Here is a 27,079-nt window from a genome sequence, read left to right on the forward strand (position 1 = left end):
AGACCCTATTAAATCGTTCAGATTGTGTCTGATGCTATTTAATGGTCTATAACGACCCAAGATTCTATAACTGATGATCCAGGTACTTACCCAGTAGGTAGGTTGGCAGGTAAGCGAGAGGCCTCTTGCCCCTTATTTGCCTACTGGATTACTCGGGATTACTGGGCTTAATGGGTAACTTTGTGAGTGCTTGGCTCGAGTTTTGATAGAAAATGGGTATTAATCATTAAGATCTTAAAGTAGGTGCAATAAGATGCAACAATAAAAACACCACAAGGGTCTCCCCATCATCGTCAAATCCGTGGTTCTCGTACAAAAGCAAGTGGGATAGTGGAAGACAGGAGTGGGGGGTCTAATGACGAGACAATAGAGTTCTTAGACTCCCCTTTTTTATTCCCGTCTATGCAGGGCTATATACATACGGTACGTATGTATTGTTGTATGTATTGTACGAATACATATAACTATGTACTACTAGTAGTAGTCAGGTATATAAGTATGTATGTACCTGGGGCCCTAGCAACATTCGAAGCATTTTATACGACGAGCAGGGTCGTTCTCTGATCCGTCTGGTGCTAAGCTCAGGAACACGATTTAGTATGGCCCTACTTAAAAGATTAGTCCGAACACTTTGATCTTCCATGTCCATGCATATAGGTACTTGCCTAGTAGTACCCGCCGCATATATTTGCAGATCATGTCACCCACGCTGCCACAACCGAACATAACGTTGCCAAGAAATGGTCTGTCAAAAAGTAACCCAAGCTACCAGCCCAAATTTAGACACGAGATGGTTATGTTAGTTCCCATTACTCGCCGAACTACCCAGCAACTTAGGACTTTCGGTAGGTAATAACGAGGATTGTGGTACGGTTGGGGCCGTCTGCTAAGGAAGTTGGACTGTGGGGTGTTTCAGTAAAAGCCGAAGATTGTAGTCAGTCTACTGCTACTACTACTACTACCACCACTGCTACTACCTACTACCGTCACTACTACCGTTACTACCACGGCTACTGCTACTACGTAGGTATCATGGATGTATAGAGGACCCATTGGCAGTCACGGATCCACCTAGCATATCTCGTGTTGAAGGAGCTCATCGCTACTAGCTACTTGGACGTTGGGTATTTACGATGAGATAATACCTACTAAGCTAGGTAGTTTAGTACACGCCATTCCAGCATCGAAATCCTTATGATCCTGAAGCTTGATGTTTGCCAAACTATAGGAAGGCAGCAATGCATCAGCGGTTCGTGGAGAGTACGACTGGATGAAGGTTCAGGGCCATAGACAAAAGATCAGACGGCCTGTGTACGTACATAATATTACCAAACTGTCGGGTCAGCCCTACGGCTTACATCCCACATGGCACGTTTCTCCGGGTGTCGTTACCCTCACTAAGCACTTCCCTAGTAAGAAGCTATGATAACACGTAGCTTGCCTAGCTCACCCATGTAAAGTTCCGGCAACCAAAAGTAGCTGAAACGGGCCGGGTATGCACGAGGTAGCGTGTCTCATGAAACATTCTGAAGATCGGGGAGATCTGAGGAGCCTCTCCTGGAGACTTACATGGAATACTACATGAACACTACATTGACCAACTCTACCCCGGAATAGCCTATAATCACAATAGGTATCGCTTCACTTTTACTGGCTCCCCTTCTTCTTGATGAGATCCTCTATCTCCGACACACAAGCCTATTCCTGCCGTCTCCCGTGCAGGATTAGTCTTTGTTCGTATCCATACGAGGTCAGATGGTGAGCTGGGAGTCATCAAATGCACGCCATGTTCCGTCATACGCCTTACATTTTCAAAATATGAATGTCCATTGTTGGTAAGAAAGAGAAAAAAGAAAGCACGACACCATTCGGGAAATTTGTTCCCCCCCTCGGGATATGGAAACGAATCGCCTATTACATAAAGATATACATACGCGCTGGGTATGACTAAACTTCATGTATCTTATATATCACCAACCTCTACGTCGTCAAGGAAAGGTCTGCTCTGCTCTGCTCTAGTATCTATTCAGCATCCAGCATATCCAGCATTGCATTGCATTAGGAAAGTCTATATCTTCCTCTTCTTTCCCACCACATTCGTTTATCATATCGTCCATCTTATATCCCGCCTCTCCCCCGCTCTCCTCGGACTTTATAATACAAACGAGTAATACGCGGTATATATATACATACACAATAATACACCCTCACCACCCACGATGTCGCCCCCCCAATTTATCTACATCGAGCTCCCCAGCTTCCGCATCAAGAACGCCAGCGGGCAGATCATGCGCATCAGCTACGCGCAGCTCGGGCTCATCAGCGCGCAGTACCAGTTCGTGCGCAGCGGCATCCGCAGCTCCTCCGCCGCCTCCGCCGCCTCCCCATCCACCGCCAGCGACGCCGTCGACCTCTCCGCCGCCCTGCTCTTCGCGGACGGCGAGCCGGACCTGTGGACCGCGCTCCCGGGGGCCGGGGACGGCGGCTCGGACCCGCACGCCGAGGAGAACATGCTGCTCTCGTACTTCCAGGCCTTCGACTCCCCCGGCTCCTACCCCATCGTGGACGCGATGCTGCTGCGCCGCGGCGAGCCCTGCACCCACTGCGCCGGCTACTTCACGCTGGCGGGCAAGCAGCTGCGGCCGCACGACGGGACGCCGAGCTTCCGCGCCAAGTTCACGGCGCGCTCCGACCGCGCGTACACGCCCGTCTTCTACGTCGCGAGGAGCCTGGGCGCCGCGCAGAGGGCCGCGCTGTGGGCGCAGATCGGGTGCATGCGCGCGGACGAGCCGGGCATCGTCGTCGCGTCGAGGGCCGACGTCCCGGTCGGCCAGGCGTACTACGTCATGCCCGACTCGCCGTGGTTCGCGATCAATGGCCAGGAGGCGATGACGGATGCGCAGATCGCGGAGGCGATCGTGCGGCAGGGGGTTATGCCGACTTATTGGATTGGGAGGTGAACGAGTGGGAGTGCATTAATCGATGACGGGGGAAGGGGGGGGGGGGTTCTTTTTTGATCCAGGGAAGTACAAGAGTGCATAAGGGGGCCAAAGAAGACGAGGGTCGATCGAAATAGCATCAGCTGATGGGGGAGGGAGGGGGGGATTTCAGTCGCGGCTTCTCGTATAATATAATATTAGAAGGGACATGCTTAGGTGCCTAGGCAGGTACGTAGAGGTAGAGAGGTAGAGGGGTGCATTATTTCTTGTCGTGTATGGCTATATCTATCATGGGATGGGGCTGGTTCCCATCGGGTTCGGGGAAAAGGGTTTGAATCAGGGTGAGTCAAAGGACTCCTGGGCGTATAAAATCTTTGCATTTGTAAAAGTTTACAACTTTCCTTTTTATTAGGTAGTAGGGCAGTTAGCGATGCCACTGAGTTTATAATGTAACTAACAACAATAAAAATCGACAGTCAAGTGCGTGTTTTTCTTTTTTGAAAGTGAATGTCTAGGTACATTGCGTTGAATGTTTCTTTGCCCACCCCCCCCTTTTCCATCATCCATCCCCCTTTCTCTCTTTCGCCGCCGCTTAGGTATGCTTTCACCGAGTATAGCGTAACACCTACGGCCGAAAAACATACAGACTCTTAGTCAGGACTGCTAGGGTCAAGACATAGGACTACAACAAGAAGTTTATAGTGTTGAGCTTAACCCTTTCAAACTTCTGGCTTACCTAGTAGGCATGCGTATACTCCGAAGAGGAGCCATAGGGATCTTTGTCAATATAGGACTTTGGGAAGTGGGTAACAGTAATACTATCCCCACGTTCCAGTTCTAGGCAATGATATATATGTAATGTCGATCATCACCATCGATGCCCCATCTTTTGTTTCCCACTGCCGCAACGTAGGAGCACACAGCCACAACCACCACGGCCCCATATATGGACGCCTATTATACTCCTTTTCCCACAATAATAAGCTGATGGGTATAGCCTTTGACATTGAATACCTAGACCTGAGTCATTCGGCATCATTGTGAGTCTTCTTTGAAGTCTCATCCATCACCCAGTTGATGATCACCACAACAATGGGAAGTCGAACTAGATCATATCATAAGCCCCGATAGCTATGAGAATTTTGGGCTCAGCGACAGGCGCGAAGTTTCGAATAGGAGAGTTCAAGAGTTCGTAGATCGCGGTCTTATGAGCAGAGGTACATAGGTGTTCAGCACTTGTGCTACCTACTACGCCACCCAGGTTCACGATCAAATGAGTGCTAGACGCCGTCTATCGAAGATACACACAACAACTCTCACAGGGCCGGAAAATCAACAGACTTACTTAACGGAACTTTAGAGCTTGAGAATAGTTATCAAGCAAGTATTCTATCAATTACGTGATCCAGAATCTGGTTGTAGGCATGCTTCCCATTAGCTTGAAATTCACTCAACTGACAGCGATGTGAGACTAACAAGTTGATAGAGATCTCTCGAAAGATAGATTTTGCTCTTTATGTTAGACAGAAAAACTATCAAACTTTAGACTTATCGAAACCCCCGGATCGTCTGGAAATCATATTCGACATCTTCACCTGTATCATGCATTTTTAAAACCCCCTTTCCCACCACCATACACTAACTCAGGGACACCCCGCATCGACGAAAATGCTTTCCCGCGTGCAGTCTGTCTCTTTGACACGGGACCCTGCACCGCGATATTCTCCCACGTTTTTCAAAACCCGCCTGTCACGGTTGTGTCACGGGAACGTGGGGGCCACATCTGGGCTGGCTCGTCGCCACCCGCGGCAAAGACACCACCGACTTTTTGAAACGGCTTTTCCGGAGTTTGGCGGCTCATAACGGTACCGGTGCCGATGCGAAGCATGTGACAAGGATTGCAGCTCCTCGGTTCATCATGTACCAACCGCGGCGGAGGAAGGGGGGGGACAAGATGCCGAGGACCAGCAGGCCGTGGTGATGGCGAACGAGAATGAGTCGTCCACCGACATCCAGGATGTCCGCTCAGAGTGTCCGCCAGAGGTGGATCGCTCGACGGCAAGCCCGCTTCGGGAGAGTCACAGTCAGGCTTTGCCATCGCTTCCGTCTCAAACCTACGACCTTGCTGCACCTCATGTTCCTATGATAAAGGTTGTATCACTCGTGAACTTGCTTTATGTGGCGCAGTGATCAAAAATGCAAGACGAACAGAACAGGTGGTGATAAAGGACTTGATCGGTTCGGTCGAGAGCGTAGGCTGTGAGGTCGGGGGTGGTCTTAACTGGGATCGATTCCAGGCATCGGTTGGGAAGCACGCTGTAAGAGCTGCCTGACCCATGTGTGAGTTGTGATTTCAAGTTGTTTATGAATATCACAGGAATCTATCGCATGTGCGCTGTCTGGCATACTCGGGGCTTTTCGCACCTCATCATCAATGCTCAGACCACAATAGCACTCAGGCACGGGCACAGGCGTAGCTTTGAAGATGAGGCGAACCGTGAATCAAATACAAGTCATGTAGGCTAGGGCTGTAGGACCTATATACATGCTACCAATATGTCAAGGGTCTACCTGGGGTTCACATGGAACAAAGACAACTTATGTGTATATGTAGGCAGCTTTCATAGTCTCCGGGAGACATCAACGATGTTGTTCTGCGTCTTCTACGTTCCGCCCTGTGACACAAAGGCTATTTATCTCGTGACGCCACCCTCAACCTTGAAGCCGCTATATAAACAGGCTCCAATCCAGCCGTCTTCTCTTCATCTCTCTCTTTCAAATTCCATATTCCACTACCTAGATCAGTACACACAGCAAGCTTGGAAACCTTGGAAACCTTGCACGAGCATTTCAGTATTGGATACCTACCTACCTCCCCAACCCCCAAGCTTTACAAACGTCAGGCACACAACAACGAACAAGCAGAAGTTCGAAACAAAAAATGTCCCCATCCTTCACCAACCCCTTCAAAAAGACCTCCTCCTCCTCCAAACAAGAACCCTTACCCACCAGGCTCAAAACCGCCCAAGACATCGCCACCCTGACCTCCCAGCTCCCCGCGACGCGCACGCGCCTCGCCGCCCTCGAGCCCCAGCTCGCGCGCGGCGTCTCCCTCGACTTCTTCGACGAGGAGATCCTCCGCAACGCGCACCAGTGGCTCGCGGAGCAGGCCGCTCGGCTAGAAGGAGGCGTGCACGAGGAGCTCGCGCAGGAGCTGGCGGCGGAGCGGGGGCGGGCGGAGGGGCTGATGGCGAGGAACGAGGAGGCCAAGGCGGAGGAGCGGAGGCGGGAGGATGAGGAGGGGTGGGTCGCGTTTTGCAGGTGGCATCGGGATCGCGATCGGGCGATTGGGCGGGCGGTGAGCCCGGCGATTGAGGAGGGGTGTCGCGATGGCGAGAGGATGGGAGATGCGTAGGTAGGTAGGTAGGTGTTGCAGTACATCTGCAACCAAGAAGAAGAAAGAGGAAAGGAAGAAAGCTTGCTTTATTCCCAACTACGGATGGCGGAGTGCCAATATATATGGCCATAAGGGCCATATGGCTAAGGGTGCCTAAGGCACCTGCAACAGTAGGTAGGTAGGTAGGTAGGGTACGCTACCTACAGTAGGTACCTACTTTTAGAAGAGAGTCATGCTAGATAATGCAGATTGCTGTACAGATTGTTGTTGTTTTGCAGATTGCTGGTTTTTTGACAAGTGGTAGGTAACCTAGCTGGAGCTGCCAATCCAACACACAACCTATACCGTACCTGTACTGCTAACCCATAAAACTGAGGCTATTCCCCAGCGAACGCCTTACCTAGGTCAGGATACCGTTCGTAAATAATACGTACCTAGGTATATGTACATTAACCAAAGGATCACAATGTACGTTTCTAAGTCCACCTACCACATGTCAAAAGGCAATCTATCTTCTGTAAAAACAACAATCTGTACAACAATACGGATCTAGCATGACCCTTTATTCACAAAGGAACGTTAATCAAGAAAAAAGAGCTTGAAGCAAGTCGGCTCCTGAACAAAAGTTGTTGTTCCACAAGGCGCAACGTTGAGAAGTCTTATAAGTTGTACCCAAAAGTACCTAGGTAAGTAACGCCATGGCTAGTTGTGAGTATCCAACCTCGCAACTATGTCTTATATATCTGCGGTATAAAATTAAACCATCATCCATTCGGATGTAACCTCATAGAATTTGTATCCAGGTAGTTGCAGTGCTGTTATTGTATCAAGGTAGGTCCCCAGGTGGGTGCGATTTGTCGGTACTGTCTTAGGCAGTCTATCATCCCCTTTTCCAATACTAGATTTCTAAAGTGAAGCTACCTAGTACATAGGTGCGTAAGCGAGCACATCTTGGTTGAACGATGAACATTTCATATGCTTTCTTGCTTTGACGGAGGTGTATACTTGCCTGCCTAGGTAACTCGATAAGTGCTAGACAGACAAATATGTAACATCTAAGTAAACCTACCACTAGAACATACAGGAGGTTCAACGTGGATCGAAATTTATGTATTCCGTGAACCAAGTCACCATACGCACCTATCTAGTTAAGTACCTATCTAGGCACTGAGGTGGAGTAAACCCTTTCATCCCATCCTCTAACTTTACCTACTAGGTAGGTACGCTTTCTACAAGAGATGCAAAAAGGGGGAAAGGCGGTCTGCTTACCTACCTACCTACTTATCCAAACACCCACCGCGTCATCCCGCAGCCCCTTAAGCGACAGCTACGTGCCGATCGACTTTAAAGTAGGTATGGCCGAAGAGCCATAATCGGCACCCGGCAATAGCGGCGGGTGGCGGTTGGTGGTGTTTTGAAGAAGAAAAAGATTCTAGAACCGCTCCATGCATTTTAGGAATGAACCTGACGTTCTAGCCATGATATGGATCGCCCCAATGCCCCTCGTTGCAGGCACGGAAAACACACCCGCTCCCACACGTTAAAAAAAGCTTTCTGCGTGGAGTTGTGAGCTGATTACCTATGGATCTTACTCGCATTTGTTAGGCACATACGTAGGTAGGTAGCTAGGTAGGTTAAGCAAGTCATCTTCCCGTCGACTACCTACATATCATAATGATTATTCTTGTACCACCACCCCATAGATATCTGATATACATAACGGATTAGTCAACTCATGCGGCAGACCTGCAAGACAGCCGACCTCTAAATGGAAGCCTAGAAGGATTTTTTCGAACACCGACCTGTGCAGTAGATGGAAACAATGATGATACGGTGAAAAAAAAAAGAAAAAAAACACGCAGTCGTTATTTTGAGATCTTTCTTCGGTGCCGGTAGCCTTTCTTTTTTTTCTTCTTTTTTTTAGTGAGCATAAGACGTTATAAGTGGAATCAAACCGGCTTGAGAAAATCGGCCGAATTGACAAGCATAGTATTTCCGAGACCAAGAGGCTCTGACCTCTAATTATTGTGTTAACGGTTCGCGGGTGATATTATTACCGGGGTAAATATGACAGGTCATCTAGGCTAGGAACTTAATAGATGTGTACATATGTAAGTATTGAAGAATGACCCCTTACCGCTAGACACATACGTGCCTCTTGGATACATATTGTACCCACCTAGCCGATTGCGAGTGCGATCTGATCTATCTGGGTATGAACGAGTTAGCAGTATGATGCCGGTCAGTAGGCAAGTGTCATAGAGAGGTGGGTAGGCTAGTTATTCATGTATGTATGTACCTACACAGCGGCACCGATCTAAATATCCCCCGCTTGGAACTGGACCGAGGTTCTCGTGGTTTGGTCTCACGGGGCCGCACATGTTATGTCATCGAGTTACGCACATGCCTAGTACACACGGAAGACCGGCTCGTCGAGTTATACAATCCGACTGGAGGAGAAAGTCCGGGGGCTCGCGTGGCAGGTGAGCAAATTCAGCCAGGCGAGGAAAAGCATAAGGAGGCAGAGGGCTGCAAAGGCCCGAGTCTTTCGATTCCCGATAACTAGGTAGAACACGTGTGGGAGCTGACGGACTTACCTAGGTGTCTTAGGTACCTAATAGGTACCTACGTAGTCACCTACGCCACTTGCTTACATACGGGTCCGATGTACCTAACCGACATCCGAGAGCGGTGACGAAGTCTTGAACTACATTGTACGTATGTAGGTATGCTAAGTAGATATGTAGGCTCTTTGATTTATTTGTTCCTGCATTCTTGTATCTTGATGAGCTTCGTGTCATGTAGATGGCGGTGACGAAGAGAGACAAATGAGTTTCGGGTGGGGGGGTTAAAAAGGAAACACTGCGGGCTACGACAATTAATATCGACAGGGCTGATTGGAATACTCAACGTTCGGGTGTAACGTCTTTTAGGTAGCCATTTTCCCATATGTACATACCTACCTAGTACATATGCCTCTCTAATGAAATGGGGAAAGAGTGCGTGTGCGTGTGTGTGAGTCAGGCGACTCTTGACAAGTCACTAGGCGACTCAACAATCTCGTATAAGAAGCGACAGAAAACAAGATGGTCATTGAGAAAGAGAGAGAGACAGAGACAGAGAGAGACAAGGAAAATAGAGGCCGAATTACTTTAGGGATCTACAACTACCCCTGTATGAGTAGGAGACAAGTAAAGGAAGAAAAGAAAAGAAAAGGGGGAGAGGGAATAGGAATAGGCATTCGGATTCGAATTTCGGATATTAGATCAGCTCCGCGTTGACATGAAGAGTTGTAGCGGTATATGTAGAGGTATGTGCAGCGGTATGTGTGTATGTAGTGGTAGGGTAGTAGTGGTAACACCACCGAACTTGAATATTTCAAGTTGAGGTTTACTGTTCCAAGGATAATACATACATACATACAGTACCCAGTACCTGGTAAGCTTGTGTAACCTCACACACAGCGCCTACCATCATTAACAATACACACGCCGTCACACGGTAGGCATCATCATAACTACATGTATTAGCCTTTAGGTACTAGGTATTGATGTATCCATTGTATTGTACAATACCATGTAGCACGCAGCTGGTGCAACCATCTCAGCGCTAAATATGTAAATAATAAAAGAAATCCCACCCGCCAATCCTTCCAAGACAGTAAATTAACAAATTGGATCAAGTTGATTACCTACCTACCTAACCAACCTATCAACCACTTTGTCTGGCCTTTTGCAAATTCGCCTCTGCTGCAACCGAAGCAATGCAATTACGAAAGCTGCCTACTTGCCCGGGAAGTACCTAGGTTAGCCATGTCATAACCCAATCCTTCTTTTCTTTCCTCTCGGGACCGGGGGCTGACAAGTTAACTCGGGTTACACACACCCACGTAGTAAATATTCATACCTACTACATACCTACTAGGTTAGGCTACTACATACCTACATACTATTCTGTAGATAGGTATGAGGTCCTACACAGTAGTAATAGTAGTAGTATGTCGCAGTAGTATTTGAAACATTCCAAGGCCAAGGCATTGGTTGATTTAAGGTTGTGGCTTGTTACGGGGTCTTCCTAGATACTATGTACATGCACCGAAAGTCCTATGCAGATATAGGAGTGGCCAGCATACGAATCTGTTGCAAATAGAATCAGGTAACCGTGTTTTTGATAGAGATGGTACTATAGGTAGTCATCCCAAGACCTACCGTCTACCCAACCAGGCACCTAAGTAAGTAGTTATAATTTCAAGAACTTGGATAGCTATGTATTGCCACTTCTATATCGTGTCCATACCTCCCTACCTATTTCTGTTCCTACAGGGTAAAAGAAACGAAACGAAAAAAAAAAAAAAAAAAGGGAGGGGGGGAAGGCTATCTTAGCTTACACTTGATTATGAAGCCCGTGAAATTTAGCGTGCTGATCTTCGTAAGCCTGCTGCTCTCCAATCAGAAGTTGTCTCTCATTCTAAGTAGCCCTTAGTCGTCTACCTAAGTGACTACTACCTATCACATGAATAGGTATCATCAAATCGGTAACAAGAGCTATCGTGTTCGAGTCCTTTGTTTCAGTCCATGTGCCAGTTCATAGCTAATTGGAGGAGATACTAGATGGTGTATGGCATTGCATCTTCGCAGATACCCACCTACCTACTGTAGCCCCTGAACTAGCATAGAGCCAATGGATGGAAAGGACAGAGGTATGGGTAGGCTACTAGGAAGGAAGCACATGTCTGCTTGAAAGGTGCATGTGGTGTAGTCTATGGTAAGATCAGCGAATCGTATAATCATCTAGTGCAAGGTTTGGCGGCTAATTGGTCTTGTACGACGGCACACAGCTTCGTTTTAAAATCTTCATCCCAATGGCCCTACACATACTCATGTGGTCTCGCCACCCGTACGCGGCAGGTAATGTGTAGTCCTAGACTGCCTGTATCACGAGGCGGAGCCTCGAAGACGCAGAATAACATCGTTGTCGCGCGGGGATCTCTATCACCTCCCCGGAGGCTATGGAGGCTGCATATACATGTAACCGTCCTTGTTCTATTTAGCTCCCCATGTACACCCCACGTACCTAGGTAAGTCCTTGACAAGCTGATTAAATTCCACGTTCCATTATCATTGTCTTTATATTTGACCAAGTCGTATTATATATTTCGTCATAGGCTAGTGGTGGCATGACACCTAGGTAGCTGATTTTGAATTCCATGGGAACAATCATTCGGAGTGGTCGGTATACGCATGTGTGGCACGCAACGCTAAGGCTCGTTTTCCGCTCTTGCCCGAGAACTTTCTACCGAGATGCTAGAACCAATTCTTGTAGGCAGCATATCCTAGACTGAACTGTTCGTAGGTACCTACTAGATCAATAGAATAATCCAAGAGGATTTAAACTACGGAGTTGTGGAGCGGAGATACTCACATATGTCGACGATGGTGAACCAGCCTCCTTGGGCGATGTTGCCAGGCTGAAAGTAGGTCTTTGCCAGGTTCCTTTCTTTGTAGGGCTCATTCATAAAGCGGCCTTTCTACCAATACTAAACCCTCATATCGTTCGCCTTACCGTTGGAGGAGGCCGTCACTGAGAAAGTCTAGATAGTGCCACATGCGGTGGCAGCAGCAGCAGCAACAGGCAGTGTAACCGGACACGACGGGCGGTGGTGGGTTAAAAAAACGTAAAAATTGCGTAGGGAACACGACGAATTGTTTCTGCAGTGGGCAGCCCTAAGGTCTCAGGAGATCTACAGATCTCGTTTCCTGGTTGCGTCTAGCTGATAGCTTTGACAGTTAAACTGTCTACAAAACCAGATTGCCAAGACGTCTGATGGTTGAAACAAACGCCACATCAAAGTTGTGCGTAGGTACTGACTGGGACTAGACTGTTTCTAACTGTTTCGTGATATTTTTGGAACCACGGTCCCGAAGACTCTTCTTTGTTCTAGATCCTGTTCATGATTATATTTTGAAAACAGTTCGTGTTAATTCGATGTCAACCCAAATATAGACGAATTGAACATATGATCTGTGTCCCTGGGAATCTATGCAGAGCAATTCCGTATAATAGGTACTTATCTTGGCATATCAGCATATACCCCATGGTAACACCAGATGTCAAAATTGACTTGGGTAATGGTATTATTCATGCATCTTATGCCGTCCATTTCGGCTCCTGATAAAACCTTCGCCTTGGGTTGTCGAATCAAGCCTCAAGCTCCACCAGATCCCTCGCTTCTTCGGATCCGGAGTGCGCATGTATAGGGCATGTATATAGTACCTGCCTACCTTTTTGGTGGTGGCAGTACCTTGGTTCTACATAGTATTCCTCCACTGTTAGCACAGCCCTACAGGGCGTCGAAGTGTGGATTGTCGCCCCCAAGTCAGCGTTATGCCATGTAGGTAGCTGACCTGCCGGACCTTTCAGCGAGGAAGTCATCCACGATCATACTCTACCTACACAAAAGGGTAAGTAGATACCTAGGGTAATAATTCAAAAAAGAAACGAATTATATTTCGCAGTCCAACCTTGTACTACCCATTGTCAGCATGCATATTGACGACATTGGCTCCTCCACTAGGTAGATTCAGTTTCATTTTGTCCAGTACATTTGCCAGGCTGGTTAATACCTACGACTTTTGGTATCGAAGTACACTCTAGCTGATGTTTCGAATTCAAGACCTTCTTAGCGTCGTCGCTGTACTTATCCCCCGTGATGGCCATGGCTCATGCTCTGGGATTATGAACCTGGATGCCTGGGCTATTTGTAGGTAGATATCGGGTCGAACCTATGCTGTACAGATTACTCTGCACAGCTACTTGTCTCCAGCTGCACTCCCCTATGTCTGCAGAATCTCGGCCCACCACGTCGATCTTGCATTTGTTTATATGCCACTGGTTCCCGCTCTGCATCCGTATTCTAGATTCATCGCTAAGAAACTATGAAGATTCGAAGATAGACCACACACTTTCTGAGGGTCACATCCATCTATTAGTCAGTCATACCAAGTACATTTTATTCGCTAGTCTCGGAGACGCTTGATGCAACCTCGGAGTGTCTGGTCCACTGACACATTTTGCAGATTTTCCGTATTGAGAATGGTCGGCGTCCCTGGGAAATACAAGGGCTGCAACACCTGTCGAGCTAGACGAGTCGCGTGCGATAACGCGAGGCCATTTTGCAAAAAATGTACAGATTATGGCCGTGAATGTGGTGGATATGAAAGGGAGGTCAGTAGTTGGAATCCTTGTTTGCTCATCCGCGCCGGCTCAAGGAGTTGTTTTACTCCTGGAAAGCACGGCACCGGAGTCGGCTACTCATTCGCCTGTGCAACTTCAGTGGGCTCTAAAATCGCAGACGTGAATAGTGACTGATAGTGGAATGTGAATTAGACCGTTTTCATCGTCGGTACCCCGGACGATAAAGGGAGATGCTCTTCTCACCCGCCACGAAACCAGCAGGGTAGCAAGAAAGCCAAAGGCAATGAAGCTCGAGCAACGGCCAAGTTAGAATTTGTCACCACGGAGCCATGGCAACCTGCGTGGGCTGATGTGGCGCCTTTGTCCTCTGCGGCTGGATCATATCCGTTTCGATTCGTTGCCCTCCAAACAAATTTCAACTCCACATTTCAAACAAGTAGAGCATCGTCACCCGGAAATGGCGTGACGCTGTCTCTGGATACTCTACCTCCTCCTAATACAACCCCGTCCTTTGGTGGCGAGGCATTCGGATTAAAAGCTCATTCCCTCATCCATTTGCCGCAGAGAAATCCGGATAAACAGACGGCCAGTAATCATGCAGAAGGGATCTGCATGTTTTTATACGAGGTCAGTTCATCAAATCTTAATCCCAACACATTTTGTAGCTGACTTGGTGCTCTAGCAAAACTGTTCTGCCGCCTATACCGACGAAGAACTCTGGAAAGACTCTTCTGCCTTATCTGACACAATTCGTGCACCAGGTCCCGCAGCGTACCAATCCTTTCCAGATCATCACTTCTTTGCTCGGGTTTACCGACCTAATGCTGTAAGTACTTATGCAGTCCATAAGCATTATCTTAATATCTAACCCCGAAGGCAGATATGGGCGGCTTTACTCAACCGTCAGCCAACGTTCCTATGCTCGCCTGAATGGACGATTATCCCATGGGAACGTCACCCTAGGACACCGCTTGATGACCTCCTCGATATTGTAGTCCTTTTACCGTCGATATACTCTCGGGCAGATCGTATAACATCACTAGAGCCAAGCTCGGCCCGCCGATTGAAAGCGAAGGATCTTCTGAGTAATTGCGTCAACATCGAGAGGCAATTCGACATCTGGTACTGCATGCTCCGGCAAAGATTAGACGAGTCGGGGTCACCGCTCTACTGGGCAGCGGACGTAGTACCTAGCGGTACACAGGCGCCTTTCTCTGGCACCTTCACCTTTCCTTCGCCGCTGCTGGGATTGGTACACGTTTATTACTGGACCGTTCTCGTTGGGTTTCACCAATGCGTGTACTCGCTTTTAAACATTATTTTCGAATGCGTGGGGGACTTTTCTTCGGGTACGGACATTCTACCAGAGATACCACCGGCTATCAACCTTGAGAAATACCAACCAGCCCAAACGAGAATGCTTGTTGCAAACATATGCCGAAGCTTGGATTTTTCACTCCAAACTACGGCACAACCGAATCTCTTGGCAGCTCCACTTTGGGTCGTAGCCGAATTTTATCATGGGATCGGACAGTTTGGTGATGGTGATCTAGAGCGACAGTGGTGTGCTGTATTCCAGGGAATGTTACAAGCAAAAATTGGAGAAATGAGTTCTTGTTTGCAAGAGAAGAAGTGGATTGAGGTTAAGCAACACGGATGATTATTACCTACCCTAGGTAGGTAGGTATATATCTAGGCGGATATATGTAAGTGTTTGATTTCCAAGTGGAAGACATTCAAACCAAGATTGAATGCATTTATAAAGGATAGATGGAGGCTATGTATGTACTGTACTGGAGTTGGTTTGGAATTGTGAGAGGAGTTGGTAAAAGCATCATTCAAGTTGTAAAATTCAAGGATTTGGTTAGGTCAGGGATGGATTGTATTTATGTATTATGTAAATTTAAAATTGTTAAACTTTGAAGTGAAACCATTCAAGTTCAAGTTGATGATGTATCCATGTACGGATATCAGGTGACCACATGATTTCCAACATTTGAAGTTGTAAGTGCTAACTAGGTAGTTACATGTGCCAAGTACCTTTAACTACCACCAAGTCCCACTTTGGAGCTCCCATATTTTAGTGGGTCTTATTCTTAGCGTTTGGGTTGGCTTGCATTGAAGCTTCGTAACTCTGGCAGCCTTGTCTTATTTCGTCAACCTCCAAGCTCCATCTTCTTCAAGCTTCATACCACCTTTCAACGTAACTCACCATACCTTTGGAGACGTCACCCACCAACATCCACCTAATTCCTTTCTATTTTGATAAAATAAGCCATGGCGTCAGGATACGATAGAGCCCTTTCTGGTATGTTATTGCCCAATCAATCATTTATCACACAACCCCTCGCACGTAATTCAAGTACCTGATAGCTAAACTAACCATGACCGTTTATAGTATTCAGGTTCGTTACAAACTTAGTCGCTTCGCTAAATACAGGTTTCTAACTGTCTTTAGTCCGGACGGACACGTTTTCCAAGTCGAATATGCCGGCGAAGCCGTCAAGCGAGGTAAATACCCCAACATATCGTTCTGCACCCCACATCCTCTAATGGTGTCGTAGGAACCTGCGCCGTCGGCGTGAAGGGCGCAGATATTGTTGTCCTCGGCTGCGAGAAGAGATCAGCAATGAAGCTACAAGACACACGCATCACCCCCTCCAAGATTGGTCTTATCGATACCCACGTCTGCCTCGCATTCGCTGGTTTGAACGCCGACGCCCGAATCCTTGTCGACAAGGCACGCCTAGAAGCGCAATCGCACCGCTTGACCGTCGAAGACCCGGTTTCGATTGAATATATCACCAAATATGTAGCCGGTGTACAGCAACGCTACACACAAAGTGGTGGTGTGCGGCCATTCGGTATCAGCACTATGATCGTCGGCTTTGACAAAGGCAGCAAAGTTCCGAGACTCTACCAGACCGAACCAAGTGGCATCTACTCTGCATGGTATGTTCAGCAGCAGTAAAATAAGCCGCAATGCAATGAATGCTGATATACCACAGGAAAGCAAATGCCATCGGCCGTTCCAGCAAGACAGTCCGGGAATTCCTAGAGCGAAACTACAAGGAAGACATGGACCGCGAGGCAACAATCCGATTAGCCATCAAGTCGCTGTTGGAGGTTGTGCAAACAGGCGCAAAAAACATCGAGATTGCCATCATGGCTCCAGGGAAGATTATCGAGATGTTACCAGTAGAAGATATCGAGGGTTACGTGAAGAACATTGAGCAAGAGAAGCAAGAGGAGGCCGCCAAGAAGAAGACCGGCCGAACACCAGGACAGGGAAGCGCAGCCATCTTGACGAGAGAACGAGAAGGTGGCAGCGATTAGATAGGGTCCAACTGAAACTTGACCAAGAGACGAATATCGCTTCATGACTTGTACAATACTAGACCATAAGCATGCATTGGTGATGGTTTTGGTAGAACAAATCACCATAGGTACCTTCAGCTTTTGCTGAAGTCGTCATTTTCGTTGTCTTCTAAGTCTAAATGTGTGGTATCATGTGAAGTTCATCGCTCTACAGCCTAAATTCAACCCCTAGTCCCTAGCCCTCGACCCCCCTATCTTTTTTTATTATCTTTTTTTCCTCCCCCTTTTTTTTTCATTTGTCTTCTTCCTCGTCTTCATCCAACCCCCACCCATCAGCCTAGCTTATCCGCATCATCCTGAATATCAAAAATCGTCTTGAACTTGTCATCCTTGACCCGGTCATCCTTGAGCATGCGGTTGTCCATGCGGGCGTCGCCGCCCTCGACGGTCAGGGCGGGCTTGGGGATGACGGCCTCGAGCACGAAGTGGTTGTCGCAGTGCGGGCAGTACTCGTCGGCCTCCTCGAACTCCTGCGCGTCCTTGCGGAAGCACTTCTTGCACTTCTTGCACGCGAACGTCATCTCGAAGGCCTGCAGCAGCTGGTGCGATTCTTTCTCGTGGTGGCATTCTGCGCAGTCGAACCATTTCTTGCCTGTTGAGGGGGGAAGGGGTTAGTAGGGTAAGCTAGGAGGTAGGGGGGTGTGGTCGAGAAACAAATAGGTCTGCGGAGGCGGGCTGGCTCGGATACGTACAGCATGGCGATCGGATGGAGACTTGGGCGTTTAGTATATGCTTGCTACGAAAGGCACGTAAGTTGGTCAGCCGCTTGAGTTGGGAAAAGAAAGGGGAAGGATTAGACTTACCACATGGTGATATGTATGTTATGCAACTATTTATCGTGCTGCTTCAGACTGGTAATAAATAGGCGATATATTAGGTACCTTTGGTAGGTGGTATGCAGGTAGTCAGTTAACGCGCTTGCTTCTCAACTTGAAAGTCGGCCAGCTAGTAACTATTGATTACACAGGTCGAGATTGGAAATTTTGGTGATTGAGTTTCTAATCGGTTCTCCTTATCCCTTATCCCTTATCCTATTATTTGGGTGCCGGGTGGAGCCGTTGGATTACCTGATGCGGGGGATTTAGCGTGACCCCTGGTAAGCCCCCTGTCAAGAATATCGATCGTGCGAACATTGAAACTTCAGAACTTAGAACCTTCATCTTCTTACTAATCCAGATAATTATTCGAGATCAACCTACATAACCTAGAGAGATTTATGAAGGAAACTCCAGAAATTTGCTCAAAATGAGACCTCACTCTACTACATATAGGTATTTGCTATCACTTCACAGTCAGTACCCAGGTGAGAACTACTAGCGTTCAAGGCTTCAAGTTTCAAAATTATATCTTGTTCGCATGCATACACCTTGGCCTTGTTGTGCTGTGCACCGTGGGTGCTTTTAGGATCATCACTTTTCACCCCGACACCTTCAAGACATGCTAAGCCCTTAATCAATTACTGTAGCGGGCCGTCAACTTTAGGAAACTTTCGGAAAATATCCACAAACTTATCAATCGGAGCCGATACTAGCATAACGACCTTTTCAAACGGCGACGCCCCGTCCGATGATTGATGGCTCCGGGTAGGTGCTAGGAACTTGGTGCGATCAAACGACTTACTCAGCTGTAAGAGTGAGTTGTGATCAAGACTGGCCTCTAGCCGCGGTATGTCATGCTCCCCTTCCTTCTTAACGTGACGTTGAAGGTTTGAGTATAAGTCGCGGAACGTTGGTTCATAGTCTGGGTCTTCCGCCTCCAAGCCTTGTAGTTGATAAAGTTGTTTTCTCATCTAGCATATGCGTAGGCACGTTGTTAGCAAAGCATCAAATCACACAACTTCATCGTATCACCCCCTTCTTTCATTAAGACCGCTGATGTCCATGAGTGAGGGCTTGGGTGAAAGCCTAGTGGGCACGTACAGTTCGAATTTGATGACGATGTTTTTTAGCGACATCATATCCATCTTCTAAGTTCTCTTCCATTGCCGGGCATACAACCATCTCCTCAGCTACTGAGTAGCGCGCTAGCTCCCACACAAAGAGGTTTCCATACCTGGTCCGCTCGTCCGAAGTCTTGTGGTCAACGATATGAGGAAGGAAGGCCTCAAATTCGCGATGATCGTATTTGATTGCATTTAAAAGAGGGCCGTGTCGTGCTGGTGCAACAGAAAACCCACGTAGATGTGGTACCTGGCGCAGGCCTCGTGCAATAGTAAAGAGGCGCGAACGGGGTGCTGTCGGATATCGCAACATTCTATGAAAGCGCGTGTAATTTCACGGTCTCATATTCAATTTAAGGCTTGGATCTTTCATATGTTCCAGGAATAGGATTATTTAAGGGTTCCTTCAACTAATAAGTAACAGCTAGTACCTAGATAAAGGGCCATATAATGATGATGCAAATAACTCTACATCACAACGTCATCGGAAAACAATAAACAAAACATCGACGGTTGACCATATCATGTCCAATCATTCTACGATTGAGCTAATTATTGACTAGTAAGATTTATCGATACCTATTTAGTGAGCGTGGCTTGTCAGTCATATCGGCTCGATTTCACTGCGATGGGTTAGAATAGCACCTACTAAGTGCTTCTATGACGGTGGTCTCCGTATGGAACAATTAGTTGATTTAATCTAAGAAGTTAGATCTGATATATTGTGGAAAGAGTAATTTATCTACTCCCACGAAACAGTTGCTAATGTCCATGATATGGAAGCTCTCCGGAGCGGGTTCACTCAGAGAGGATCCGGATCTTTGTTACGACTTCATCCAGAGTATCAACCAATCTTCTTAAAAGCCACCATATCAAATGTCAAATTTTATATACATTTCTCACATTATCATATCCTACGATTTGGTTTTTCCCTACATTGTGTACTCTTTCCACCATAGCGACTATTACCCCTGAAATGGAATGTGACATTCTCCCAAATGTCGCTAGGCAGCAGCATCTGTCAGAGGAGGGAGCTACAAACGCAATGATTTAGCATGGCTAGTTCAGACTATACAGTGATGCATATTGTTCCTATGGACACATTGTTTTTTCCATGATCCACCAGAGCCAATCCGCCGTGCCCCCTACTTGCGCCTTACACTTTGTCAAGGCTAACCCCCTCATCGATACCTACACATCGCAACTCGAACCACCATTCTTACGTGTAATACCTAAGGAGGGGTATTTTGGGTAGATATCTATTTACACGTTTAGCTATTCACTTTCTCCTTATAACTACCTAACCTAGGTATCTACATCGTAGGTATAATGCCTGTCTACCCTCTGTAGACATAGGGACGGTAACCATTGAGCCAAACAAGCGACGTGGTCAAGTAACCACTTCATTATAACCCATTCACAACGGGCCTATACACAAAACTGCCCAAAAATATCAAAGAGGCCGATGTGGTTGTTGCGGGAGGTATGTAAGAGACAATGGAAATTGTATTATCTCGAGGCGCCACCTGCTACGAACGGAGCCTTGCCTACTATGACGTACATTGACTTGGAAGGGACACGACAAGATGTAGCGCATAATTATCTACCCCCCAGGCTTTCGAGATGGTCAGCACCCAAACCTGCATGTGCTTGTAGACTCACAAGTGGAGCGGGTTTTGTTCGAAGACCAGACGGCCGTTGGCGTGGTCTATCGGCCGAACCCTGAGTACCAGCCCGGCGGGAGCAGTCAATTGATCAAGTCAAAGCGGATGGTGATTCTAACCTGCGGCACTCTCGGCACTCCACTGGTTCCCGAGCGCTCTGGCACCGGGAATCCCGAGATTTCAAAACGTGCCGGGGTCTCGCCTATAGCAGATGTCTGCGGAGTTGGCCATGAATACGAAGACCACCAGTCCACCATGCATCCATACAAGTCCACGCTGAAGCCCGAGGAGACTATGGACCAGTTCCTAACCGGCCGGGTCGACCCCAAGGATTTAATGGGGTGGAACGCTGTGGACGTGCAAACCAAGATCAGACCAACTGACGCCGAAGTTTCTAGCCTAGGGCCTGAATTCCGGGAGATCTGGGATAGGGAGTTCAAGGAAGTCCCAGACAAGCCACTAACGATCCTCTCGCCGTGTGCAGGGTGAGGAAGTCTCATTTTCCTTCACTTCACACTTTCTACAAACGACGCACGCCAAGCTAAGCACGAGAGAGCTACGACGGCAACCCGCTCCCATTCTCTGGGCAGTACTTCTCCCTGGTCGGGTGGAGCCTGTACCCCTTCTCGCGCGGACACATCCACATCACCGGGCCCCGCATCGACGACCTGTGCGACTTCAACCCGGGCCTCCTATCGGACCCGCGCGGCCTTTGGTCAGTACCTATCATTATATACACCAAGCCATAGATTTCTCATCCTGTATTAAGGAAGCGATGCGTGTCTTCCTGTTATTTATCGATGTTAGTCGTGAGCGGCTCTCCTGCAACTTTGAAGGCGCGTCTTGCCACTTTGGACATGTAAGAACTCTTCGGCTTGGCCATTACAGCACTAATGCTCCATAACTGAGTCTCAAACAATGAGTCTGAGAGGTAGAAATCAGGGTGATTGTCATCGCATGCTCACATGGACTTACATGATCCCAAGTCAACCTGAGCCCCTGGGTTAATAGACTTGCTATTGTTTAGGAAATGTTGGCGGCATAGAAAAAGCGATTAGTATTTCGTAATTTACCATTCACCCCTTACTTCGTTTGAATTGGTAGCACCGCATGGAAGGGGCTTAGTATGAACCCGAGTATGTTCATGAAGACCTGAAGAGCCACTCCACCAAATGAATCGTTCCCGCTTGGTGGTCTGTTGTTCGTTCTTAGGCATTCAGCAGCTTCTTTCCGGGCACTCAAGAATCTAAACATGCCTCGCATAGGTAGGTACATACTAGCGTTAGTAAAGGACGAGAAGGATTTAAACGAAATCCTGCCCAATCTCTATGCCGCTTTCGGAAAACGATATGATTGACTGCGCAAATGGGTCCATTCCCAATCCACAACACGGTGGAGGTAGTTATCGGATACGCAAAACAGCGAACGGTGAGGTTCTGGAAGCAAAATGAAGATATTCATCGGAGTGAAGGTCGCCAGTACTGATACTGGCTCCGGAAAGATTTAACAGCGCAGTCGAGTAGGAGGAGCGGCAGCCAACCTTGGAACACACGACCCCGGCAAGCTTCTGAAACCCTTCGATGCTTTATGGGCACATGGAAGAGTCAGGCCAAAAAGGCATTTGCCGAAATTTTATCTTAACGGGTTCGAAGGGCTCTATGAAGGAGCGCATGACTCGGCTGCATGCCGGTGAGTGCCGACCTGCCTAGCTGAAGAACAACAGTTAAAGCGCTATGGCTGTGGTGCGGGTAGACCTCCAGGGCTGTAAAAGGCCCCAAGATGTCTCATGTACGAAGTAAGTAGCAAGCGTGCACGATATTTCTATGTGCACTTGCCTGGGTGCGACGCAAAAGGTTGTCAGATGACTGAATTGTAATACGTGAGGTGCGGCTCTCTACCAGGGGGAGCTTGCTTGGCGAACAGCTGCAGTACTACTACATAATATAGATGGACAGGTGTAGGTTAGATGGAGATAGAGATGCATGTGTAAGAGTATGAAGGGTGGTGATGAGATGCATCAATAGGGGTACTAGGTAACACTACATAATATGTCTTGTACCTAAGTACTACTGCTGTGTATAACAAACCTTGAACCTGGAGGGGTTAAATGTTACTTCCCGGTGAGGTCATATCACAGACTGACCAATCAAAGACTATATAGCCATCCCCAGAATACACAGGGGGGCCTTTAAGTGCTGTGATTGGTCCCTGTGGCGCGACGCATCAGCTTGTCAGGTATGTACCTATGTACCTGTGGTGTAGTTATGCGGAAAACATATGTTATGTTAACGATGTTATGTTATGTTATGTAGGAACATTGAATTAGGAATGTGATTAATTTGAATGAGCACCTGGTAACTAACTACCGGTACGTAATTATGTATTGTGGATGTGTCACTTCAATAGTTTACTCGGCAGCGGAAAGCTCGGGCACTGCCAGCCTTGGAACATCTTTCACAATGTAGCATTGAATCACTTACATAGTACCATCTGCATAGCCTTGACCTACGTATGAAATCGTATTTACTTGAACTAGTTAATATCCTGTTTTCCCGAATTCCATGGTGGCGTCCTCATGTGGATTGGCTACTATAAAACCAGAAAAGTCCCGTTAAAGCCTAGGTCATGTAGAAGACTGCTGGCAACAGCGAATCCCGTTGAGCTGTGGTGGTATAACTTGCGGATCGCTATTCTTATGGATCTGTACCTAGAACTGCTAGGCACAATTAACGCGGTGAGCTGGTCGAGGGGCCAAACGATCCTTGCTCTGTGTTAGGTTGCCTCAGTCCAGGCTTCTCATCCCTATTGGGCATGTAGCATTGGGGTGGGAATAAATAATCCTTGGAAACAATTAATATTCGCTAGGGAATAGAAGATCAAATGCATAGTTACATGTGAGGTAGGTATTAAAAAGAGATGACTTGCAACTCTCTTTAAAGTCTTCAATCACACATTCTTTTTTCTGGTCAACATTCCAGCTCTTCCTCTTACTCAGTAAGGAGTTAAATCCTTTGAGTTTATGTAAGTATACTTTACAATACTCCTTCCTGCCTTGGGTCTACAGATATATATATCAGTAGTATATATTTGTAGTGTAAACATTAGAAGTTTACCAATACTTCCTAACCCCTGATTACTTTACTTAAACAATACGCATATAGTAGGTATAATACATACTAATCTACGTACCTACCTACATAGCTAGGACCTAAGCTTGCCTGCTACTCCCCTTCATTATGGGGCAATCATCGAGCAGCACGAGTTCGCTATCCGACTGCTTAAATGCAGTTTGCAACGGCCGCGATAGTTGCGTCGCGTACCCGAGCACTCCCCTCTATCAACTATCCTGGGTCAAACGGTACAACTTGGATATTCCAGTCGAACCTATCGCCGTGACACGACCCCAGACAGCCCAGGATGTATCGGATTTTGTTAAATGCGCCGTTGCGAACAACGTCAAAGTGCAACCCAAGTCCGGTGGTCACTCCTATGCGTAAGTGCATTCGTTCATTCATTTTTTTTTGACTCGTCGTCGCACTTTTACTAATACTCGGGCAGAAACTTTGGTACGCGCATTGCAAATTAACCCCCAAACAAATTCCCTCCCAGCGCACATTGGAGGTACAATTCAGCGCTAACGGTACTGAAAAATAAACAGGCGTGGGCGGTCAGGATGGCGAACTCGTCATTGACCTAGTCAACATGCAGGATTTCTCTATGGACACTAATACGTGGCGGGCTGCGATCGGCGGAGGCACCAAGCTTTCCGACGTCACGAACAAGCTCCACGACAACGGCAACCGAGCCATCTCCCACGGAACCTGTCCCGGTGTTGGCATCGGCGGCCATGCCACGATTGTAAGTTTTTTTTGGTGGTTTCCGTTACCCACGGCATCCGATAGGTGGTCTTTTTTTCTCTTTGTTGCTGACTAAATCGCCGGAAAGGGTGGACTCGGCCCTACGTCGCGCATGTGGGGATCCTGCCTCGATCATGTCGTAGAAGTCGAAGTAGTCACTGCGGATGGCTCTATCAAGCGGGCTAGCGAGACTGAAAATAAGGATCTTTTCTTCGTAAGTTCCTTGCCTTGTTACTTACCCTCCCTCCTTTTCCGGGTCGAAAACATTTGTGCTTACAAATTATAGGCCTTGAAGGGTGCTGGCGCAGGCTTCGGGGTCATCACGGAATTTGTGATGAGAACCCACCCCGAGCCGGGCGACGTGGTGCAATACTCGTTCTCGGTCACCTTCGACAGCCACAAGGACCTGATCCCCATCTTCCAGCAGTGGCAGGACCTGATCTCCGACCCGAACCTCGACCGGCGGTTCGGCACCGAGTTCGTCATGCACGAGCTCGGCGTCATCATCACCGCGACCTTCTACGGCACCGAGGACGAGTGGAAAGCCACCGGCATCCCCGACAAGATCCCCGCGGGCAACACGTCCGTCGTCGTCAACGACTGGCTCGCCGTCATCGCGCAGCAGGCCGAGGACGCCGCGCTGTGGCTGTCAGACATCCGGTCGTCGTTCACGGCGCGCAGCGTCGCCTTCCGCGCCGACGAGCTGCTGACGCCCGACACCGTCTCGTCGCTCATGAACTACATCGACGACGCGAAGCGCGGCACGCTGCTGTGGTTCCTCATCTTCGACGCCACCGGCGGCGCCATCAGCGACGTCCCCATGAACGCCACCGCCTACTCGCACCGCGACAAGATCATGTTCTGCCAGGGCTACGGCATCGGCATCCCCGTGCTGACGGACGACACGCGCGCGTTCTTGAACGGGATCATCGACACCATCCAGAGCAGCGCGCCGCAGGCGCTGACGACGTATCCGGGCTATGTGGATCCGAGCCTGGTGAACGCGCAGGCGTCGTATTGGGGCCCGAATCTGAACGCCCTCGGCCAGGTCAAGAGCAAGTGGGATCCGAGTGATCTGTTCCACAACCCGCAGAGCGTGCGGCCGGGGCAGACGGTGCAAGGCTGAGGAAGGACGGAAGGGTGTGATGGAGATGAGGAATGTTGTTGGCCGTGATTGATACCCCCATACCCCCCCCCCCCCCCCCCCCCTTCTTCTCTTTTCGATGATGATATATAAATTTGACTACGCGTACCGAATTACGTAGCAACCATTTTAATATGCCGACTACTCTCATGCCCTCACCTTCTTAATCTAGACTGAGTCATGGCTCTAAGCTGTCGACGCCTGTACTATAAGCCGATGGCTTTTGGGATCTATATAATGTCTGACGATTTGTAATATGTATATAGGCAAATGGAATGAAAGCGCACATACCTAGGTAGGTAGGCTGTGTCCCTAGCCCACGTACCTAGGTAGACACCTGAAGACATCAACATAATGGAGATGACATAAGATGAGACGTACATACTGTTCAAGCTGAACATCGGTTTCCTCTATGAGAGATCAGCAAGAACTCCGTGCAAGCAGAAAAATTTGAATAATTCCCCAGTCCGTACTCAAAACCCTACGTCTCGTTTTGCTTCTAAGCCATGTTTGTGGCACATACATCCCGCTGGGCTCGTATATTTATCAGCTCCGTGTGCGCACGCTGGCTCTGATGTAGGGCTCTGCTGTCGTAATATACATGTAAATATGTAGTACATCCCCACGCAGGAGATGCTTGTGCAACATATCTAGAGTATATATACATGTAGGCAGATAGCATTCATCGGCGCTGCAGGCTGTAGGCTGCATGTTGCCATGGCTTCCATGTAGCCTACGCTTCACGGTTTTCTCGTCATGCCAGCCACTTATATATGTGTATATAACTATAGGTATGTACCTAGGTATGTAGGCGTGTATGCTGAGGAACGGATATGTCTTGGCGCTGTATGTTGGCGGCGCAGTCACGATGGATAATAGTGTGCAGGCATACACCTTTACCTACTACGTACCTACCTAGGTAGGTACTAGGTACATATATGGGCAGGCTTATAGGACTGCATACCCCCTATAGGTCTGGAGTCATCTCCTAAGGAGGGACGTCCGAGGGAACAGTCATCGCTGCGTGAGGGGGAGCTCCTCTCGTACGATACCATCTCTCGAGCTCGTGGTAAACTTACCATTCATTTTTCTTCTTTTTTTTTTTTTACCTGGATACCTCACTTACGCGCGTTTTGTTCACGCGATGGACAGAATCTTATAGGTTAGGTCCTGCAGGATGCATACCCAGAGGGGGGTTCCGTGGGGTTCAAACTTTTTTTTTCTTGACCAGATTGTCTGTCGATCGTTGGTATTTCTGGGGTAATGCCAAGAAAAGAAAGCTATGGTTACATTCTGTCTAACCTAGGGATGTAGGTTAGGTTAGGTGAATGGCGAGAATCGTATCGTAGGTGCTAGCTTTCTTGAGAGCGCGTCTTTTTTCTTCTTCTCCTATTTTTGGTTAGGTAGGGGTCACTTAAAACCTCACTCTTCATCGTGACTCTTCTTGGTGTAAAGTCATGATGATACACGATATTCGTGAAGCAGACCTATTGGTGTGAAGAGTGTGGATTCTTGTGCGGCATGGTGGCACTAACGGCCTAGCAGTCGTGGGCATTTTTATGTCTTA

The 27,079-nt window shown here is 48.0% G+C and overlaps 7 protein-coding genes across 7 annotated transcripts; 5 read left to right on the forward strand and 2 right to left on the reverse strand.

The window, feature by feature from the left end:
• Positions 1-2,219: 2,219 nt before the first annotated feature.
• Positions 2,220-2,960, forward strand: GGS25DRAFT_518050 (uncharacterized protein; the record flags this gene model as incomplete). Its single annotated transcript, XM_049263475.1, has 1 exon — positions 2,220-2,960. The coding sequence occupies one exon, from the start codon at positions 2,220-2,222 to the stop codon at positions 2,958-2,960; it is 741 nt and encodes a 246-aa protein (XP_049119922.1).
• A 10,468-nt stretch (positions 2,961-13,428) lies between these two features.
• Positions 13,429-15,518, forward strand: GGS25DRAFT_529081 (uncharacterized protein; the record flags this gene model as incomplete). Its single annotated transcript, XM_049265246.1, has 4 exons — positions 13,429-13,638; positions 13,723-14,157; positions 14,213-14,356; positions 14,411-15,518. The coding sequence occupies 4 exons, from the start codon at positions 13,429-13,431 to the stop codon at positions 15,188-15,190; spliced, it is 1,569 nt and encodes a 522-aa protein (XP_049119923.1). The 3' UTR covers positions 15,191-15,518.
• A 289-nt stretch (positions 15,519-15,807) lies between these two features.
• On the forward strand, positions 15,808-17,117 carry GGS25DRAFT_529083 (proteasome component pre6; the record flags this gene model as incomplete). The annotated part of the gene is made up of 5 exons (XM_049265247.1): positions 15,808-15,838; positions 15,929-15,935; positions 15,989-16,041; positions 16,095-16,482; positions 16,539-17,117. 5 exons carry the CDS (start codon positions 15,808-15,810, stop codon positions 16,864-16,866), a joined length of 807 nt encoding a protein of 268 aa, XP_049119924.1. The 3' UTR covers positions 16,867-17,117.
• A 63-nt stretch (positions 17,118-17,180) lies between these two features.
• Positions 17,181-17,716, reverse strand: GGS25DRAFT_518055 (zinc finger protein; the record flags this gene model as incomplete). The annotated part of the gene is made up of 3 exons (XM_049263476.1): positions 17,181-17,500; positions 17,601-17,644; positions 17,712-17,716. The coding sequence occupies 3 exons, from the start codon at positions 17,714-17,716 to the stop codon at positions 17,181-17,183; spliced, it is 369 nt and encodes a 122-aa protein (XP_049119925.1).
• A 345-nt stretch (positions 17,717-18,061) lies between these two features.
• On the reverse strand, positions 18,062-19,830 carry GGS25DRAFT_474999 (uncharacterized protein). The gene is made up of 2 exons (XM_049259677.1): positions 18,828-19,830; positions 18,062-18,697 (listed from the first exon to the last, which is right to left on the reverse strand). The coding sequence occupies exons 1-2, from the start codon at positions 19,158-19,160 to the stop codon at positions 18,365-18,367; spliced, it is 666 nt and encodes a 221-aa protein (XP_049119926.1). The 5' UTR covers positions 19,161-19,830; the 3' UTR covers positions 18,062-18,364.
• Positions 19,831-20,344: 514 nt separating this feature from the next.
• On the forward strand, positions 20,345-21,260 carry GGS25DRAFT_518057 (uncharacterized protein; the record flags this gene model as incomplete). The annotated part of the gene is made up of 3 exons (XM_049263477.1): positions 20,345-20,353; positions 20,440-20,996; positions 21,068-21,260. 3 exons carry the CDS (start codon positions 20,345-20,347, stop codon positions 21,258-21,260), a joined length of 759 nt encoding a protein of 252 aa, XP_049119927.1.
• Positions 21,261-23,009: 1,749 nt separating this feature from the next.
• Positions 23,010-25,560, forward strand: GGS25DRAFT_475006 (Glucooligosaccharide oxidase). Its single transcript, XM_049259678.1, has 6 exons — positions 23,010-23,532; positions 23,713-24,004; positions 24,070-24,077; positions 24,170-24,369; positions 24,457-24,582; positions 24,655-25,560. Exons 2-6 carry the CDS (start codon positions 23,748-23,750, stop codon positions 25,492-25,494), a joined length of 1,431 nt encoding a protein of 476 aa, XP_049119928.1. The 5' UTR covers positions 23,010-23,532; positions 23,713-23,747; the 3' UTR covers positions 25,495-25,560.
• The last annotated feature ends 1,519 nt before the right edge of the window (positions 25,561-27,079 follow it).

The sequence above is a fragment of the Hypoxylon fragiforme genome, assembly GCF_022984875.1.
Source record: "Hypoxylon fragiforme strain CBS 206.31 chromosome Unknown GGS25scaffold_2, whole genome shotgun sequence".
NCBI classification, from domain to species: Eukaryota; Fungi; Ascomycota; class Sordariomycetes; order Xylariales; family Hypoxylaceae; genus Hypoxylon; species Hypoxylon fragiforme.